The sequence below is a fragment of the Lithobates pipiens genome, unplaced genomic scaffold (assembly GCF_037356315.1).
Source record: "Lithobates pipiens isolate NorthernLeopardFrog02 unplaced genomic scaffold, aLitPip1_a1.2 Scaffold_13, whole genome shotgun sequence".
In the NCBI taxonomy this organism is placed as follows: domain Eukaryota; kingdom Metazoa; phylum Chordata; class Amphibia; order Anura; family Ranidae; genus Lithobates; species Lithobates pipiens.
The window spans coordinates 42048283-42068887 of NW_027507718.1; the positions used below are offsets into that span (position 1 = coordinate 42048283).

The 20605-nt window shown below is 42.9% G+C and overlaps 1 protein-coding gene across 1 annotated transcript in view; it reads right to left on the bottom strand.

Annotated features, from left to right (window-relative positions):
- The window catches only part of ERMP1 (endoplasmic reticulum metallopeptidase 1), a 52307-nt gene extending 33428 nt beyond the window's left edge, over positions 1-18879 (bottom strand). Inside the window, exons 1-6 of the mRNA XM_077475049.1 lie at positions 18587-18879; positions 9471-9772; positions 8875-9002; positions 6585-6690; positions 3355-3501; positions 392-484 (exon numbers count right to left, since the gene is read on the bottom strand). Coding sequence (XP_077331175.1) covers positions 392-484; positions 3355-3501; positions 6585-6690; positions 8875-9002; positions 9471-9772; positions 18587-18837 — 1027 coding nt within the window. The 5' untranslated portion in view covers positions 18838-18879. The remainder of the gene's footprint in view (positions 1-391; positions 485-3354; positions 3502-6584; positions 6691-8874; positions 9003-9470; positions 9773-18586) is intronic.
- Between the last annotated feature and the right edge of the window lie 1726 nt (positions 18880-20605).

The following is a 20605-nucleotide window of genomic DNA, read 5'->3' on the forward strand; positions in this document are numbered from 1 at the left end:
TGACAGTTATGCAGGTACCAAGCCCCCTACCAGACAGGAGTAAAGGAGACATCAATGTATTGTGAATGTTTTCCTTGTGCTTCTGCCCTAGAGCAAGTTAGCCATCCCTGCATTCTTCAGGGCCAGAATGATGTTCTATCCACAACACTATCTTAACAGGCTTATCATACATAGTTTCACACTTAGATTTCTGCTGTGCAAAGGATTGCAGGTATAGAAACAAAATACAATTTCAGAAGTAGAATAGCATTTTTAAAATGCAGGTAATAATACTTAATGTAACTGTACTAAAAAAAGGGAGTTTAACATATTTGCATTGATTTTTTTTTTGCCACAAGAGATTCTTATGTTTGATTCACAGAAAAATGTTAGACAAAATTGAATTACCAACCTGCCCTTTGGATGGAGTCTGTGTGAATCCTATCTGATGTGTCATATTTTGTATGGTATATGAAGCCATTCTCAATGAATGCCAGGTCAATACCTAAATGAGAACAGATATTACAGAAATAAAAAAATAAAAATAAAAAAAAAAAAGGTAAAAAAAACACAGCAAAAAGTCCCAGGACAGTCAACATGATATTCGATAATGCTAAACAAATTGCAGAATGGAAAACATACTGTACACTTCCCATCTTTCAGATTTACCACTAACAAGACCCAATTTATTATGATTTAAATTGTGTACATTCATATTCATCCACTTCTCCATGAGACATAAAACATGCCTGTGTATAAAAGAGTATGAGGCTGGAAGCGTGACAGCAAATAGTATGCTAACCTGTAGCTGAAGTATGCAAATAGTATGCTAACCTGTAGCTGAAGTGCGTATGGAGACAATCCTTGGCGACGTGCAACCCACGGCGTGCTGACCGCCATGCGTGCAGGCCTTTAAATAACCCAGAAGGGTTATTGCAATCAGCTGTGGACAGGCGCCATCGGCAGCCTCCACAGCTGAGGCCGTTTGAGACGGACTGGTGTGCCGATTGGCTGCATCGAGTCAGTCTAGTGAGATCCCTGATAATGGGCGAGTAAGGCATCCCGCGTTGACGCGTCACCGATGCGCGGGACGCCAGGCTGCCTGTGCTCCAGAGTGGAGCGCAAACAGAAAGCCTCCTGCCCTAAACGGGCAAGGCACAGGGATAACATGCAAACTCCAAGCAGATGGCGTCGTGGTCAGGATTTGAACCAGCGACCCTATTGCTGCTGGGTGAAAGTGCTAACCACTACACTACTGTGCTGCACAGGTCGCGAGAATCGAGAGAATTGTGATCTTTTTATTCTAAGAAAAAAAAATTGTGATTGTCATTTTGGCCAGAATTGTGCAGCTCATAATAAATATATATATATATATATACACATACATACATACATACATACACAATATACATATACAGTGGGGATGTAAAGTATTCAGGCCCCCCATGAATTTATCACTATTTGTGATATTGCAGCCATTTGCTAAAATCATTTAAGTTAATTTTTTTCCTCAATGTACACGCAGCACCCCATATTGACGGAAAAACACACAATTGTTGACATTTTTGCAGATTTATTAAAAAAGAAAAAAAACTGAAATATCACATGGTCCCAAGTATTCAGACCCTTTGCTCAGTATTTAGTAGACGCACCCGTTTGATCTAATACAGCCATGAGTCTTTTTTGGGAAAGATGCAACAAGTTTTTCACACCTGGATTTGGGGATCCTCTGCCATTCCTCCTTACAGATCCTCTCCAGTTATGTCAGGTTGGATGGTAAACATTGGTGGACAGACATTTTTAGGTCTCTCCAGAGATGCTCAATTGGGTTTAAGTCAGGGCTCTGACTGGGCCATTCAAGAACAGTCACAGAGTTGTTGTGAAGCCACTCCTTTGTTATTTTAGCTGTGTGCTTAGGGTCATTGTTTTGTTGGAAGGTCAACCTTCGGCCCAGTCTGAAGTCCTGAGCACGCTGGAGAAGGTTTTCATCCAGGATAACCCTGTACTTGGCCGCATTCATCTTTCCCTTGATTGCAACCAGTCGTCCTGTCCCTGCAGCTGAAAAACATCCCCACAGCATGAGCTGCCACCACCATTCTTCACTGTTGGGACTGTATTGGACAGGTGATGAGCAGTGCCTGGTTTTCTCCATACACACCGCTTAGAATTAAGGCCAAAAAGTTCTATTTTGGTCTCATCAGACCAAAGAATCTTATTTCTCACCATCTTGGAGTCCTTCAGATGATTTTTTTTTTTAAGCAAACTCCATGCGGGCTTTCATGTTTCTTGCACTGAGAGGCTTCCGTCGGGCCATTCTGCCATAAAGCCCCAACTGGTGGAGGGCTGCAGTGATGGTTGACTTTCTACAACTTTCTCCCATCTCCCGACTGCATCTCTGGAGCTCAACCACAGTGATCTTTGGGTTCTTCTTTACCTCTCTCACCAAGGCTCTTCTCCCCCGATAGCTCAGTTTGGCCGGAGGCCCAGATCTAGGAAGGGTTCTGGTCGTCCCAAACTACTTCCATTTAAGGATTATGGAGGCCACTGTGCTCTTAGGAAACTTCTTAAGTGCAGCAGAATTTTTTTTTAGAACTTTGGCCAGATCTGTGCCTTACCACAATTCTGTCTCTGAGCTCTTCAGGCAGTTCCTTGGACCTCATGATTCTCATTTGCTCGGACATGCACTGTGAGCTGTAAGATCTTATATAGACAGGTGTGTGGCTTTCCTATCAAATCCAATCAGTATAATCAAACACAGCTGGACTCAAATGCAGGTGTAGAACCATCTCAAGGATGATCAGAAGAAATGGACAGGACCCGAGTTATATATATATGAGCGTCACAGCAAAGGGTCTGAATACTTAGGACCATGTGATAATTCAGTTTTTCCTTTTTAATAAATCTGCAAAAATGTCAACAATTCTGTGTTTTTCTGTCAATATGAGGTGCTGTGTGTACATTAATGAGGGAAAAAAAATAAAATAAATTTACTTAAATGATTTTAGCAAATTGCTGCAATATAACAAAGACTGAAAAATGGATGGGGGTCTGAATACTTTCCGTCCTCACGCAAGCAGGAAGGGAAACCGATAGCAACCTATAAGTTCTTATTTGTTCTCTTCATCCCTCTCAGTATATCTGATAACAAAACAAACATGCAAGACAAAAAAATGCAGCTTATTCAGTCACATCAATGTAAGACAAAGGTCCATTCCACAACAAAAAGAGTCCTGGAAAAATATATTATGAAAAAAATTAAGTAGAAGATGCATAAAATGACATACCATTCATTTGTAACTGAAACAAAGTTTATGATGCATAAAAATATAGTATTTAAGGTAATAAGATATAATTAGCTATAAAATTAAAACAAACCTGGAATATTGCCAAAATCTCTGTAAATGCGGAAATCTGTATCTGAAGGGATAATACCACTCTGGAATATCTCTTGGGCCACCACTGATGCAAAAGGGTGGACAGCAGCCTCTGCATATGCTTGTACCAGCCATGGGTTTTCAGGGCCTGTCAAAACAAATATAAATTGAAAAAAAAAAAAAAAAAAAAAAACACAATTATAGATAAACCAGTAACTAAATAATGTGCACACTCTAGTCTTTACTCAATACTAAAGCAATTGTATACATCCTCTGGGACCAATATTATGATCCAGCGCTAGACCTACATTGCCTTGTAAGGCCACACACCTGGCAATTTTTTGTGACTTCTTTATACTTCTTACATGATATGCTTTGTATGGTTGTTTAATAAAACTTAAAGTGGAAGTCCAGTCAAGAATGAAAGATTTTATATTATTTATAGGTAAAATATCTTTAACATTACTTATTTTCTGTATAGCCGATTGTCTAGCTTTGATTAGACTTTCTAAGCGACACAACCAGCTTCTTCCCATTTTTCAGGGATAACCAGACTTTCTGAATTCTGCATGGGGGCCTCTCACTTCCTAAAAACATTGTCTTTCTCTTCTACACGCCTTTTCTTCTCTTTTGTTAGAAAACTGTAACATATTATTACAATGCGACATGCTGCAGATTTTCTATACTATGATGTTTACATTCTTTGGAACAGCAATAAAAGTGTTAGGCCCCTGTCCCACCGTGCTCAAGTGCAAAGGCGATTGCACACAATCGGCCCCACATGCATGCAGACTGCGTTCGTCCCACACATGTGAGGCATCACTGTGAATGGATGACCCTGGGCAGTAATTCTAGCACCAGACCTCCTGTGTAAATCTAAAGTGGCAACCTGTAATGGCTTTTAAAGTGTCACACAATGAACAATGTAGGTACGATAACATGCAAGTAGTTTGTCTCCATTGCATGGGCATGCACAATTTTAAAGCATGGATTTATAATATTAAAATTTTAGAGTCAAATTTTACAGTTAATGTAAAATTGGGTTATGTATTGTTTTTTTGCATTAAAAATGAAAAAAAGTGCATTTTTCTAAACACAAAAAAAGGGCATTTGAAAAAACGCTGCACAAACACCACTGCTAAAAAAAAAAAAAAAATACAAAAAAAAAAATGTTTATATATATATATATATATATATTTATTTTTTTTTTTTTTTTATACATACACACACACATATACACACATTTACTGTTTGGGGATTCTAACAAATTTTCTAACTAAAAATACAGATTTTTACATGTAAACAAAAAGTGCCAGAAAAGGTCTGTTCTTCAATGGCTTGAACATGTCATATTTTTCCACAAGTTTTTAAAAAATGTGTAAAGAAAATAAAAACACACTTATTTTTATTTATTTATTTATTTTTGCACACAAAGTTGTACATTTTTAAATGTTTTTAACACATAGTATGTACATACCAAGAATTACACCCCAAAATACATTCTGCTACTCCTCCTGAGTATCGAGATGCCACATGTGTGAGACTTTTCCACAGCCTGATCACATCCTGAGGCCCAACATTCAAATAGCACCTTCAGGCGTCTAACACATAGCATGTACATACGAAGAATTACACCCAAAAACACATTCTGCTGAGCAAGGCTAAACAAAAGATTGCCTGTGGTTTTAGTAGTGCAGTTGTCCACAGAGGATGGGGTGGGAAACTACATGGCAAATGAGGTTCAATGTACAAAAATGTAAAATAATGCATTTGGGTGGCAAAAATATGAATGCAATCTATACACTGGGGGGGGGGGGGGGGGGGGTGAACCTCTGGGGGAATCTAAGATGGAAAAGGACCTGGGGGTCCTAGTAGATTATAGGCTCAGCAATGGCATGCAATGCCAAGCTGCTGCTAACAAAGCAAACAGAATATTGGCATGCATTAAAAAAGGGGATTCATTCCAGGAGATAAAAAAACAATAATTCTCCCCCTCTACAAGACTATGGTCCGGCCACACCTAGAGTATGCTGTCCTGTTCTGGGCACCAGTCCTCAGGAAGAATGTACTGGAAATGGAGCAAGTACAAAGAAAGCCAACAAAGCTAATAAAGGGTCTGGAGGATAATAGTTATGAAGAAAGGTTGTGAGCACTGAACTTATTCTCTCTGGAGAAGAGACGCTTGAGAGGGGAGAAGATTTCAATATACAAATACCATACTGGTGACCCCACTATAAGGATAAAACTTTTTCGCAGGAGGGAGTTTAACAAGACTCGTGGCCACTCATTAAAATAAGAAAAGAGGTTTAACCTTAAACTATGTAGAGGGGTCTTTACTGTAAGAGCGGAAAGGATGTGGAATTCCCTTCCACAGGAGGTGGTCTCAGCAGGGAGCATCAATCGTTTCAAGAAACTATTAGATAAGCACCTGAACGACCGCAACATACAGGGATTTACAATATACAAAGTAATACGGACATATAAACACACATGGGTTGGACCTGATGGACATGGGTCTTTTTTTTCAACCTCACCTACTATGTAACTATGTGCTGGTACCGTGTGACAAATGTTGATCACTGGTACAGATGTGCTGGTACTATGTGACAGATGTTGATCCCCGCTACAGATGTATTGGTACCGCGTGACAGATGTTAATCCCTGGTACAGATGGACAGATGTAGATCGCTGGTGCAGATGTGTTGGTACCATTTGACGGATATTTTACACTGGTACTTATGTGTTTTTACTGTGCAACAGATGTTTTACACTGACAGCACACTGTGTGGGGACAGTTGCTGGGTGATCAGTGTGTGTAAAGCAGTAAAAATGCTGGTACTGTGTGACAGATGTTAACTGGTACAGTTGTTGATCACTGGTACAGATACCATGTGACAGATGTAGATCACTGGTACAGATGTGTTGCTACCGTGTGACAGATGTTTTACACTGACAGGACACAGTGCGGGGACACTTGCTGGGGGATCAGTGTGTGTAAAGCAGTATACATGGCGATTATATGTGTCCAATCAGCTATAAGTGCTGACTGGACATAGCGATCATGTGATCAGAAGGGCCAAATAACAGAGCCCGGGTACGTCAACTCAGAACCGCGAAGCACTCACCTGTTTAAGTGCAGTGGCCGGTTAGATAACACAGATTACAAATAAAAAAGGTCTAAAACATAAGCAGCTTCACTAAAACAAATGTTTCACATTGATGACTACATACCGGTCTGAAATACCAGCTCCTTTCCACCAACACCAGCAGCCTCCAAATTGATGAAAGCACGAACAAGTTTGGCCCATGGGTGTTGAGTAATGAAACCATGGCTACCCTGAGACAAAAAAAAAAGTTTTTTGCATTCATATGGTATTACATAGTTATATATAGTTACATAGCAGTTGAGGTTGAAAAAAAACAAGTCCATCAAGTCCAACCTACATGTGTGATATGTCAGTATTACCTTGTATATCCCCGCATATTGTGGTTGTTCAGATGCTTATTTAATAGTTTCTTGAAACTATCGATTCCTATTCCACATCCTTGCCGCTCTTACAGTAAAGAACCCTCTACGTAGTTTAAGGTTAAACCTCTTTTCTTCTAATTTTAAAGCGTGGGCACGTGTCCCTTCCACAAAAACGTTTTATCCCTACCGTGGGGTCACCAGTATGGTATTTGTAAATTGAAATCATATCCCCTCTCAAGCGTCTCTTCTTCAGAGAGAATAAGTTCAGTGCTTGCAATCTTTCTTCATAACTAATATCCTCCAGACCCTTTATTAGCTTTGTTGCCCTTCTTTGTACTCACTCCATTTCTAGTACATCCTTCCTGAGGACCAGTGCCCAGAACTAGACAGCATACTCTAGGTGCGGCCGGACCAAAGTCTTGTAGAGGGGGAGAATTATCGTTTTTTCTCTGGAATTAATCCCACATTCATACTGCTCTAACAGTAAATAACCCCCTACACAGTTTAGGAATTAACCATTTCTCATCTAACTTTAATGTTTGGCTGCATGTGTTCTTTTAAAGACCTTAGGTTAAATACTTTCCTCCCAATGCTACAAGTCATTATTTAAAGATTTGTATATTGCAATCATATCCTCTCTTAAGCGTCTCTTCACCAGGGAGAATAGGTTTACATGTTTGTATTCCTCATAACATAAGTCCTCCAGGCCCCATATTACATTTGTTGCCTTTCTCTGGTCTCTCTTCAGTTCAAGGAAATCCTTCCTGAGAATTGTTGACCAGAACTGGGTGATATACTGAAGATGTGGCCGAACCAGAATTATGTAAAATGGCAGAATTATAGTTTTATCTCTTCTGTCCCTTTCAATTAGCATGTTGACTGCAAGCTATGCTTGGTGCAGCTTGGCAATGAATGCTACTTCTGAGTGTGATTTACTAGGACCCATAGATGCTTCTTCCTCCCTCGATTCCCCCAGAAGTCCCTCCACCCCCCCCCCCTCCAGCGAGTAACTTGCATTCACATTTTTAGCTCCCAGGAGCAATATTTTTGCATCTTTTGGTATGTGTTATACATATCTATTTTGTGCCGTTTTGTTTTTTCTGTTTTAACCGATGTACTAATTATACACGGTTTCCTCCCCCTTGTTCTTTAAGTGGGAGGGGACAAGTATTTATTGGTGAATTTTGTATGTTTAGGGTAGCTATGACTAAGGCCCCATTGGTTGAAATGCGTTAGTATCATCCACTGGATATTTTAAATTCTTGTTTAATAAATGTATGTTTTTTCAGCGGTTTACGATGTTTTCACCTCATATAGAAAATATGCCATTAATCACCATCTTCTGGACAAGACCCTGCAATCAGTTTTCAATCTAGGTGCATATAATCTCACCAAAGCTAGAAGACATTAATTTGGAAATTAACCTTTATGGGGTACTGTAAAAAATGCCTTCGCAAAATTCAGATAGACTACGTCCACAGACCTTCCTCTATCCAAATTAGACCTCATCGCCTCATCAGGAAAGCATCATGATCATCATGATGCCCGGTTCCCCCCCTCCTTGTTCCTGCTGCCCCCTGCTTTCTATAAAAAAAAAAAAAATATGCTAATAAAATATTCTGCACATTAGATTTTTTTTTTGTTGGTTTTGAAAATAAAAAAATAAAAAACACATTAAAATTGTAGTACTGCAGACTCCAGATATATAGAGGGTTGGTAAGCCACTTAGGAGTTGAATTGAAGAATCACTCAAGAATAAAAGGATACTGGCAGGCACTGAGCACTACATATGACACATAAGAATGCCTGACCATTCACAAAGAAGAGCTACAAAGCTAAACCTAACAATCATGCTATGTGGTACGCAGAGACATCCACAGAACTCATTTCAATAAGAGGAAAAATAGGCTTTCAGTGGAAAATATACATCTCACTTGATGAAATCTTCCTCTGACAGCATTGGCCTGAGAATTTCTAACATTCCATAGGCACAAGTTAGAGTCTAATAACTAAGTGCTATGAGTAGTAAAGAATAGATGACTAGATGGATACCTGCAGGATATTTTCTTCCGCACCATTGAACAGGAATATAATTGCATGTTTCAAAGAGACTGGTGTACTTGACAGCGATCCTAGGATTTCAAGTAGTACAGCACAGCTTACAGCATCATCACTGGCACCTGCAGAAAGACAACATGTGTGCAGCAATTATTAAATGTATCTTTATTGTTCATGATGGGCATTTCAAAAAGATATTACTTATTTTTTCTGAGAATTCATTTAGTACATATTTCTATAGAATAATTAATGAACATCATTTTCCTTTATTTACTTTACATTGTTCATTTTGCTTGTCACTGTAGTCTGTACACATTAACCTGCAATAAAGGATTTATCAGCAGCCACCAATTATTCTTTACTCTTTAGATAATCAGAGTAAAGACAGGCCTTGTGCAAGCAGGAGTCAGAGATTGTGAATTGCCTTTAGTGTCACTGCATGATGAACTTTGACATGTATAACTTTGTTTCATCGGTCAATATTCTATACCTAGTAAAGGTGACAGGTAACTTTACTAGGCTCAAAACACCAATGAGTCTAAAAGAAAAGGAATATAGTTCCTATTCAAACTAGCCAATGATCTCCTTACCTGGGGTGTTGGCTACTGAATCAAAGTGGCAGTTAGCAAGTACAGCATGCTGTGCTCCCCGTGCTGGTTCCAACTTCACAGCTATATTAGTTATGTTATCATAGTAACTGGTGAAGCCTCCAAGAAAGTCGATGCTGAACGACCCAGTAGGTCTTTGTACATCTACGGTTATCTTGTGCACTTTGTTTTTCTGCTTCTGAATGTCTCTGATACTGTCCAATATGTAGTTGACTGCAAGGATTTCATTTGCAGGGCTCCCCACTGTCCTGGAATCAATAGCTGTGATCTGCTCCAGATACGTCCTACAGCAAACAGCATGGCATGAATACACTAGCTTTTACCACAAGATCATAAACATTTGAGAACTGCTGAAATAGGCAATAGCTTACTAAGGATGTGCAAAATCAGCCAGATAAGGGTGGATGTGGATAATTAGAGAACGTTAGAGCAAACCTCTTCACAGTATATGGGTTTGCTCCATTAGCTTAAAGAAAAAAAGAAAAAGAAAAAAGAAAAGTGAGGAGTACAGCTAAAAATCAGAGAAAGAAAAAAAGTCAAAGAATTGAAATTTACTAGTGCGGGTTGGAAATAAAAAAAAAAATTATATATATATATATATATATATATATATATATATATATATATATATATAATTTCCTATTGTCTTCAGAGAACCATTAGAAAAAAAAGCTCCTTTGCAGCCTGCCTGTGATTACATGAAGGAATGATCAAATCTAAGCCTGCACAGGGAGTGAATAATTTGATAACATCTGCGCTAATGCTTGATGAAGAGAATAATGAATCACACTACATGCATACAAATCTAACCAGTTTTACTCCAGAGATTATGTGAGATGGAATTACATTTAGAAGATTAATTTCTACAGGGCAACCTCAAAACAACTGCTTCTGCAAGGACGTTATGGGCTCCCACAACAGAGACATAACCTGTTCAGAGTCCCTGTTAATTACATTCAAAAATACACACACCCAAACATAAGCACTAGCGTCTAGTGCACTGCCTATCACTTAATGACTGAATACCTCCATTTTATCAAAGTTAAACAGTGAATGACAAATAAGGAACATGGGCCTTCCTGTTCTGCAGCAGTTGCTAAACTTTCAACATCTTCCTCCCTTCCAACTCCAAACATGGCCTCCAATCTACTTTGATCTAAAAGGCACTGCTCCAACATGGTTCACTAACTTTCTGACCATCAACGTTTCTACTTCAGGGCAGATTTACCCTTAGTCAACCTAGGTGGATGACTAGGACCCAACAGATATTCAGGGGAATATCCACCTCCCACTGTTCTCTAAACATTAGTCTTAAGGCCCGTACACACGGTCGGACTTTTTGACAACAAACATGCAAATTAGCTGTTTTGGAGCAACATCCGACTGTGTGTACGCTCCATCGGACAAACTTTTTCTGTTTTCATCGGACTTTTGTTGGCTGTGCGAACGGACAAACTTTCTGGCAACAAAAGTCTGATGGAGCAAAGTCCGACCGTGTGTACGCAAAAGCATCAGACTTTTGTACAAGGTACAAACACGCATGCTCAGAACCTATGCAAACGATCAGACTACAATACAGAAGTTGACCAAAGGTGGCGCTGGAGTCATTGAACGTCCTCTTTTGAAGTGGCGTCCGTACGTTGTGACGTCACCACGTTCGTGTTTGTTGTCAAAAAGTCCGAGCGTGTGTATGCAATACAAACTTGTGGACCACGCCCTTTGTACAAAAGTCCACGGAAAAGTTTGTACAAGTCCGACCGTGTGTACAGGCCTTAAGAAAGACAATTTACAGCAACATTGGGTGGAATGTAGATAGTGACGTTACAGCAATTTCACCCCAAATGCTTACCCATCTCTGAGCCTTAGGCCGCGTACACACGGGCGGATTGTCTGTCCAACTTAGTCCGCTGAACCGTGTTTCAGCGGACAATCCGCTCGTGTGTGGGCTTCAGCGGACTGTCTGACGAACAAAGTCTTACGTCATTTCCGTAATTTTGTCCGTCCAAACTTGGTTTCAGCGGACAGTCCGCTCGTGTGTAGGCAAGTTGGACGGACTAAGTATGGCGCATGCTCAGAAAGGATTTACACGGCCGAAGGTTGCATTGCAGTGTATAGGACGTTGTTTTTCTAGTCCCGTCGTACGTGCTGTACACGTCATCGCGCACGCTTTCAGCGGACTGTCTGCTCATTGTGTGTGGTCAAGTCCGTTCATTCAAATTTTGAACGGACTGTCTGTCGGATTGTCTGACGAACTTAGTTGGGCAGACAATCCGCCCGTGTGTACGCGGCCTTAGGCTACCTGTACATTGGAACTCCCCTAGACGTTAAAACTACTGGCAACAGAAAAAACGCTCAACACAGCAAAAAAAACAAAACAAAACACATGTAAACATGGTATTGCGTTTACCCACGTTCAGTGCTTGGAGGTTTATTCATTTCGTTAGCCAGAGTACTTGGCATAGAAATGAATAAATGCCCAAGCGCTGAATGGCGCTAGCGCTTAGGCCCATTTACACGTGTTTTGGCCATGTTTTAGTTTTTTTGCCAAAACATTCCTCTCCTGAACACGATTGTGCATTCAGGAGAGGGACGTTTAACTGCACCTAAACTCTGGAAAAGGCTTAGGCTCGGTTCACACAGGCGCGACTTGTCCAGGCGACTTCGCCGCCTGACAAGTCGCCCCCGTTCTGTACTACGGAACCGTTCTAATAGGAGCGACTCAAGTCGCTCTGACTTAGAAAAAAGGTTCCTGTACTACTTTTGGCATGACTTCGGGCGACTTGCATTGACTTCTATACAGAAGTCATTTTGCAAGTCGCCGCTGAGGTCGCGGCAGGTCGCGGCGCTGCAAGTCGTGCCGCGTCCTGTGTGAACTGAGCCTTAGTGTACACCATAAATGATTATGGTTGCATGGACACGGGCTTTTATTGAGTTGAGTTCACAAGCTTTGGCAACAACTCACGTTTAAGAGCAGCAGTGTACATGAGGCCTTACCCAACTTCTGCCTAAGCACTCTGCATGCTGCAAACTCGAAAATATGCTCTACAGGCAAAACATCAGCAAGGAGCAGAGGCACAGACCATAATGTGTGAGCTTATAGCATAATCAAAATCTAAAATCATATATTACATTTTTAGGTTTGCACCGATACGAGTATTGGTACTCATGCAAATGCACCGATACCTTCAGGTTCAGTTCTTTCATCTGTCAGTGCAATTCCCCGCTGACAGATGAATAGTATACAAAAGTAAGCAGGCAGCCATTAGTTGTTAAGGATGCGGCAGCCTCGCTCCTTAACAACCAATGATGTTTCAGCTGTCAGTGGGGATTTCCCTTCCTCATAGTGGGCCCGCCCCGGCTCCGCAACCTAGCGCGGCGACTGTTTGTGTCCACCGGCGATGTACTTCACCTCCTCAGGCTCCTCTGAGGGGGCGGCTGCAGAGTGACAGATCTGCCTGCCTGGTGAGTAATGTGTCCTGCACCGAACCAGGCTTTGCTACTGCAGAACTTCTTGGAAGGGGGGGGGCAGGTCTACTGGGTGTTGTAGTGCAGTGATTGGGTTCCCAAATACCCCACCCTTCTCCCCTCTCTGCCCAAAACAATAACCCGCTTCTCCACCCTAAAACAGTAAGCACCCTCCCCTCCACCCTAAAACATTAACCACCCTCCCTGTTACAAAAATGTAAATAAAATGTCAAAATAGGTATCAGTAATCGGTATTGGCGAGTACTTGAGGAAAAGTATTGGTACTTGGTCTTAAAAAAAATAAAAATAAAATTGTATCGGTGCTGTTGAAGTTTCTGAACTTTGTGAAGAAGATCCCCACACATTTATTTTCTTGAACTCTGGGACACAAAATCGCCATGCTCTACTGGTAGGTACTGCAATGTCACACATTTCACAGAGAATGCCTTTTTAAAGTGGATGTAAACCCGCTTCATGAAATTTGAGCTGGGCACATATATCTCTCTTCAAAGCCTTAAGAGCCCTTTCACACTGCGCCGCCTAAGGCTATTTTTAGCGCTGCATCACCGTAGTTTTAGCGGCGCTATTCGGCCACTATGGGGTGCTTTTAACCCTCCGCTAGCAGCTGAAAAGGGGTTAAATCCGCCCGCAAAACACAGCCGGAGCGGCGTTTTGCCGGCGGTATCGCAGAGCTGCCCTATTGATTTCAATGGCGAGCAGCAGTGGAGGAGTTGCTGGCAGCACTTTTTCTGACGCCCTGCCAGCGCACCAATCCAGTGTGAAAGCCCTCAGGCTGAAAGGGGTCTTAGTCCCGTGTCTTTCTGCTGCTCAGTTCTTCTGTTATCAGCCAGATAACTTCTGACAGTTTTCTGACAGCCGAGATAAAACCAGCCTGAAATTTGTGTCAGGGATGGTGCTATAAATAGATTAGTAGAGAGCTTGTCTATTTAGAGTACAGCTCTGTACATTCCTTCGATCCTTTGCGTATGTGGAGGGGGGTGTGTGCCTTTCCTCCAAATCAGCTGTCACACAGTGTATGCCAAGACTTCACTCCCAGCGCTGAACAGGAAGAAAATATCTCTACACAATGTTCACTTTCTAAAGAATATAGCAAGCTGAAGACAGCAGATATACATGTAAAACTTGTAGGGAGACCAGTATGAGAGAGTGAGAGCGATAAGTTTGGTGTTAACACACCTGCTCCCCATTAACACCTGAGACCTTGTAACACTAACGAGTCACATGACACGGGGAGGAAAAATGGCTAATTGGGCCCAATTTGGACATTTTCACTTAGGGGTGTTCTCACTTTTGTTGCCAGCGGTTTAGACATTAATGGCTGTGTGTTTAGATATTTTGAGAAGACAGCAAATTTTCACTGTTATACAAGCTGTACACTCACTACTTTACTTTATAGCAAAGTGTAATTTCTTCAGTGTTACATAGTTACTAAGGTTGAATAAAGACACCAGTCCATCCAGTTCAACTTGAGTGTCTACAATTGTCCCCATCCCTGTACATTGCACACTCACATCGGTCCCTACCCTCAAGGAGCCCACAATCCAAGGTCCCCATTTATATACTAGGGCCAATCTTGGACAGAAGCCAATTAACCTACCTGCATGTCTTTGGAGTGTGGGAGGAAACCCACGCAGGCACCGGGAAAATATGCAAACTCCAGGCAGGTAGTGTTGTGGTTGGGATTCGAAACCAGTGACCCTTTTTACTGCTAGGCGAGAGTGCTAACCACTTTTTTTTTTTTTTTTATTGTTAATTTTAACTTTTTTAGTTCAATGCTTAAAAAAAAAAAATTAAAAAATAAATAAATAAAAATCCCTTGTAATAGGAATATGGCATGATCGGTCCTCTCTACAGTGAGATATGGGGTCAACAAGACCCCACATCTCACCTCTAGGCTGAGACATGTTATGTGCCTCCCTGGTGGTCCTGGCGGCTTGCCTGGTGGTCCAGTGTGGGCGATACGCTGATAAACAATCAGCGCAGACACCCCCCCGTCAGGAGAGCCACCGATGGGTTTTCCCCTACTCGCGTCTGTCAGATGCGAGTGAGGAAAACCGGTCACCGGCTCTTCTTTACATCGTGATCTGCTGTGATTGGACATGGTTGGTCACGTGGTAAAGAGCCTCCTTCGGAGGCTCTTTACCGAGATCGGTGTACCGGTGTGTCAGACTGACACACCGCACCACCGATCATCACGGGCACACAGCCGATCACGTGGTTAACAGCCAATTTCATTGCCTGTTTACCGTGATCAGGGGTAGCGCTGTGTCCGAGGGACACACGCTGTCGGCTACCGCCGTGCTGCCTGCCCCCGCGGGCGTGCACTAGGGTTTATCCTGCTGGATGTCATACGATACCCAGTCAGGATAATGCAACCACCGCCCAGCCGTCAATCTGCTATAGGCTGGGCGGGAAGTGGTTAAAATGCCTGTACTACCTGTGTGGATATAAATGCTGGGGTATTCCAGATGGCTAGTTGCGAGAGGTAGCCCTTTTGAACACAATGAGGTTGATTTACTAAAAAGGCAAATACACTGTGCAGTTGCTCCAGAGCTTAGTAAATGAGGTGAAGCTTCACTTTGCAAAGAATACTCAATCACATCCGAGGAAAAGAAAGAAAACTGAATTTTTGCTTGCATTGATAATTGGATGATTATAGCTACTGGGAAATCGCATGGTGCTTTATATTTAAATGCCTGGCTCCTGCCATTCTGTCAGCTCCGGTGTCTGACAGTTCTTATATAAAACTTTGGGGCACGGCCACGCATTGACATAACTGGAAGACCTTGCCCCCTTGTGATGTCACAGACCCATCTTGCCCGGGTCCGTAACATCACAAGGGGGCAGGGTCAACAAGTTACGTCACCGAAGGGGCACACCACATAGCTAGATGAGAACTGTCAGACACTGGAGCTGACAGAATGGTGGGAGTAAGCGGAGTGATTTTGTTTTTTAACCACTTGCTTACTGGGCACTTAAACCCCCCTCAGTCCCAGACCAATTTTCAGCTTTCAGCGCTGATGCACTTTGAGTGACAATTGCGCGGGCATACAATACTGTACCCAAATGAAATTTTTATCATTTTTTTTCTCACAAATAGAGCTTTCTTTTGGTGGTATTTAGTTACAGCTCGGAGTTTTATTTTTTGCTAAACAAACAAAAAAAGATGCAAAAAAAAATAAAAAATCATGTTTTAATAGTTTGTTATAAAATTTTGCAAACGGGTCATTTTTCTCCTTCATTGAAGTGCGCTGATTAGGCGGCACTGATAGGCTGCATTGGTGGGCACTGATGGGCTGCATTGGTGGGCACTGATGGGCTGCATTGGTGGGCACTGATAGGCATAGTTAAGGCGGCACTAATAGGCACAGATAAGGCGGCACCGATGGGCACAGATAAGGCGGCACTGATGGGCAAAGATGGGCACAGATAAGATGGCACGGATGGGTGGCACGGATAAGTGGCACGGATGGGTGGCACATATGGGCACTGATAGGTACCACAGATAGATGGGACTGATGGGCACTGATAGGTGGCACTGATAGGTGGCTCTGATAGGGGGCACTGATGGGCGGCACTGCTGGGCACTGATGGGCGGCACTGGGGTGCAGCACCTTTGAGGCAGATTGGGTAGCACTGTGGGCACTATGGGCACTGACAGGGGGCACTGACGGGGGGCACTTACTTTTGCTTTTATTTTACTTCAGGATGGCACTGCGGGAGGCAGGTGGGCACAGGCAGGTGGCAGGTGGTCCCTTGTATTGATGGCCGTGATCGGGACTGATGTCCCGATCACGGCCGCCGGTGATCGGCTTTTTTTTTCTCTCCTCGCGCTGTCAGCGCGAGGAGGAATAATAGCCGATTACCGGCTCCGTTCTATCACATGATCAGCTGTCATTGGCTGACAGCTGATCACGTGATAAGGGGTCGGGATCGACCCCTTACACGGATCGGTGATCAGGCGAGTCTCACGGACTCGCCGATCACAGAGCACGCCGCGCGCCCCCCTCAGGGGGCGCGCAGGCCGCTCGTAACCGGGACGACGTCAATAGACGTAGTCCCGGAAATGTAGGTCCGCGCTAATGCCGTCATTTGGCAATAGCGCGGATCTGAAGTGGTTAAATAAATTTTGCATTACTAACATTCCTCTGAGCACAAGTTGCATGTCACAATTCGGATCAGTTAAGATGCTGATCCCACTTCAATTAAATTCAATGGGATGAAATCGGACCAAAGTGGTGCAGGAACCTTTTCAAAAAAGTCGGACCGACACATGCATGCCAGACCAGTTAAGATGGCTCTTATAGGGAAACATTGATGTTGGCATGTCATGTGACTTGTGCTCTCAAAGTCGGAGGACTTGTCGGACCCATGTAAAATGCCCTTTACTCGCAAACCTTAAAAATCGGCATCTAAAGACATATGCATACATCTATGTCAGATGGAGGTACTGGAAGAAAAAAAAAAAAAAAAAAAAAAAGGACAAGTTTACTTTTATGTACGGTACTTTTATGTGATCTTAAAAAAGTAGTATCGGTGCTACCCTAATTAGGCTGTCAGGTTCTTATTGCTGTCTGTGTCCCTATTAGGGAGATGCACCCTCTCTATTTTTCCCCATTGACAATGAAAGTAAAAGTAAAAAGAAAATCACAAATTTTGGGTTGTCCCCAGAAAAGTAAGAGGAGGGGAAATATTCCAACGTGGGCACTAGTTTTGGTGACCTGGGGGTCACCGAGAGCACACCTTATTTGCAGAGATTTCCTCCCACTTCCTGTTTGGCTATGGGACAGGAAGCGCAGGGACAAAGATGGCAAAAATAAACCTAATTTGGGTTATAACCCTCCATTTAAAAAAAAAAAAAAAAAAGCTTTGCCTATAGTTCTGCTTTATGTATTTACTGATCATTACACAGGAACTTTTGTGCTAGGAAAAAAAACACACACACATGTAATAGGACCAGTGACATACATTTTTACACCCATGTGAATGTAAGCTTAAAAATTGGATCAACTTGGCTTGTGGATGAGGCTAGAAAGGAGTATAGGATGGGTGTTATCTGGTGCAAATAAATACCGGTCACTGGGTGAATGGTTAGAAGGTTATTGGAAGGTGAAAAGTGATACAAAATGATCTGAAGAGAAGTGAGTGCGATTTCTTCTCCACTGATGATCTGCCATCCCATATAGACTATATGTGATCACACCTGGGATCTACCATCCCATATACTGACTAGGTAGGTGGACATGAAATGTGATCACACCCGGGATCTGCCATCCCATATACGGACTAGCTAGATGGCTATGTAGTGTGATCACACCTGGGATCTGCCATCCCATACATAGGATTATATGAAGTGTGATCACACCTGATATCTGCCATCCCATACATAGGATTATATGAAGTGTGAGCACACCTGATATCTGCAGATTATATGAAGTGTGATCACACCTAATATCTGCAGATTATATTGTGATCACACCCTCCCTGGGCAGACCGGTTCCCGATACTGGCTGTATGTAGAAGGTCAGGCGTACAATGAATGGAGTAGCAGGAAGTCACCCATAATACACAGTCTGGCCCTGTCCTCCCCATGAGGTGAATGCCCCCCTCACCTGGCGGTGCTGCCGTTAAAGTGACTGTTGCGGGCTCCCGGTGTGACGAGTTGTCGCAGTGATAGGTGTACCAGTCCTCTTATCCCGAGCACATAGAGGAAGAGAAGGACAGGCACCCCCGCTCCGAACACCAAGCCCCGGCTCCGTGTCTTGCGCTCATTGCCGTTGTTCTCCTCCCGCCGGTTCCCGTGACCTGAGCCCACCACATTGTGCCGGGACCTCCGAACAGCCGACCCTGCTTGCCGCTCCATGCCTGGAATACACAAACCCCGCCTCTGCCTACCATGACAACCGGACAGCCAATCCTAGAGCGCAAGTCGTTGATCTGGCCAATGCGGAAGCTATAAGGGAGCCGCTGACAAGCAGAGAATGGTTAGGCTGTCCTTGTGCGCGAATGACAGGCGGTTTAGAGGGTCACAGTGTGACATTACTAGAGGGTTCATTCATTGGTTGTACTGTACATGGAGTGTGTACAATAAAGAGGTGCCGGCTGTAGCCGGACTGACACAGGCTACACTAGGAGCCAGTCACTGTAGTCTGGTTAAAAATGCTATTGTTTTATGCTTGTTGCTTGAAAAAGTACAGGAGCTTCACACTCACACACATTTGGTCCAATACAAATCAATGGGAACACCTGACAGAAACCTACAGGCTGCTTCACACCACAAAAACGCACTCCAGGTTGGTTTTTGACACGTTTCAGTGCGTTTTAAAGCTTTTTTCATTTTTTTCCCCACTATACTGGGGTCTGCTGCGTTTTTAATACATTCCAGTGCATTTTTGATGCGTTTTACCACATTCCAATACAGTCCAGTGCAGGAAAAATGCATGACATCACTTCCCCGATTACTGGCATCTTAAAGGCGCCCGTTTTAAAAAACGTTTTGAATACTTTGAAGTGCAGAGGAGGGGTTTGGGGTTTTATAGACCCCGATCCTTCCATAAAGAGTACTCATCACTGCTTATTACTGTCACAAGGGATGTTTACATTCCTTGTGACAGTAATAACAGTGATAAAAAGTGTACTTTTTTTTTTTTTTAAATGTACAGAATACAGGCAGATAATATCGGCTATCGGCCTGAGAGGTTGCCGAAATATCGGTGTCGTATCGGCATGTAAAAAAATTATATCTGTCGATCCCTAATTAAAACAAAAAATATCTTTACAAATCTTATCAAAAAAATAAACATGATTCTACTAGATCTAATCTAGAAGGATCCTGCCAGAATGATCATCACGGGGACACGGATAAAATTTACTCAACAGTGGCCCCCTGTGGTCAAAATAGAATTTTCAATCTAGCCAGAATGAAACTATCCGGACACAAAGAAATTACAACCAAGGATAGTTCAACATTCATGTTGACGTCATTCTCCAGGTGAAGTCATTGGGTGACGTCACGCACAATGGATAAGGGATGTCAGACAGCGGGGGACGTTACAATGGAGGAAGACAGCTCCAGGACAAGAACAGGCTTTTTTGTTTTTAGCGGGTAACCGGCGGCGAGGAAGAAGACAGCGGCGTGGGAGAAGAGAGCTCTGGGAGAAGATGGCAGCAGGAGAAGACGGCAGGGGGGAGAAGACAGCTCGGGGAGAAGATGGCTCGGAGCTATTTTTTAATAAAGTACTCTTGTTTTTTTTATATTTCACTGCTGTTTTGGTGAATGGGTAGGGGTACCCGATACCCATTCACATGGGGGGACAGGATCTGAGAGAACCCTTGTTAAAGAGGGTTTGCAGATTCCTACAACTAACGGCTAGGGTTGTCGGGAAGAGGCCCTTGTCCCCATCGACATGGGGCAAAGCACCCTCCCCCTCATGTTTTTGGGCATTTGGCCTGGTATGGTTCAGGATGGGGGGTCCTGACCTACCGGGCTGCATGCTCAAATAAGGTTCTGGGATAGTCACCTTTTTTCGTGATCTTTTTACCGGCAATTGTTTTTTTACATTCAGCTGTCAGTGGGGAAGCCCGCTGACAGCTGATGACTCATCATTTGTTAAGGACGTGGAGGCCGGCTT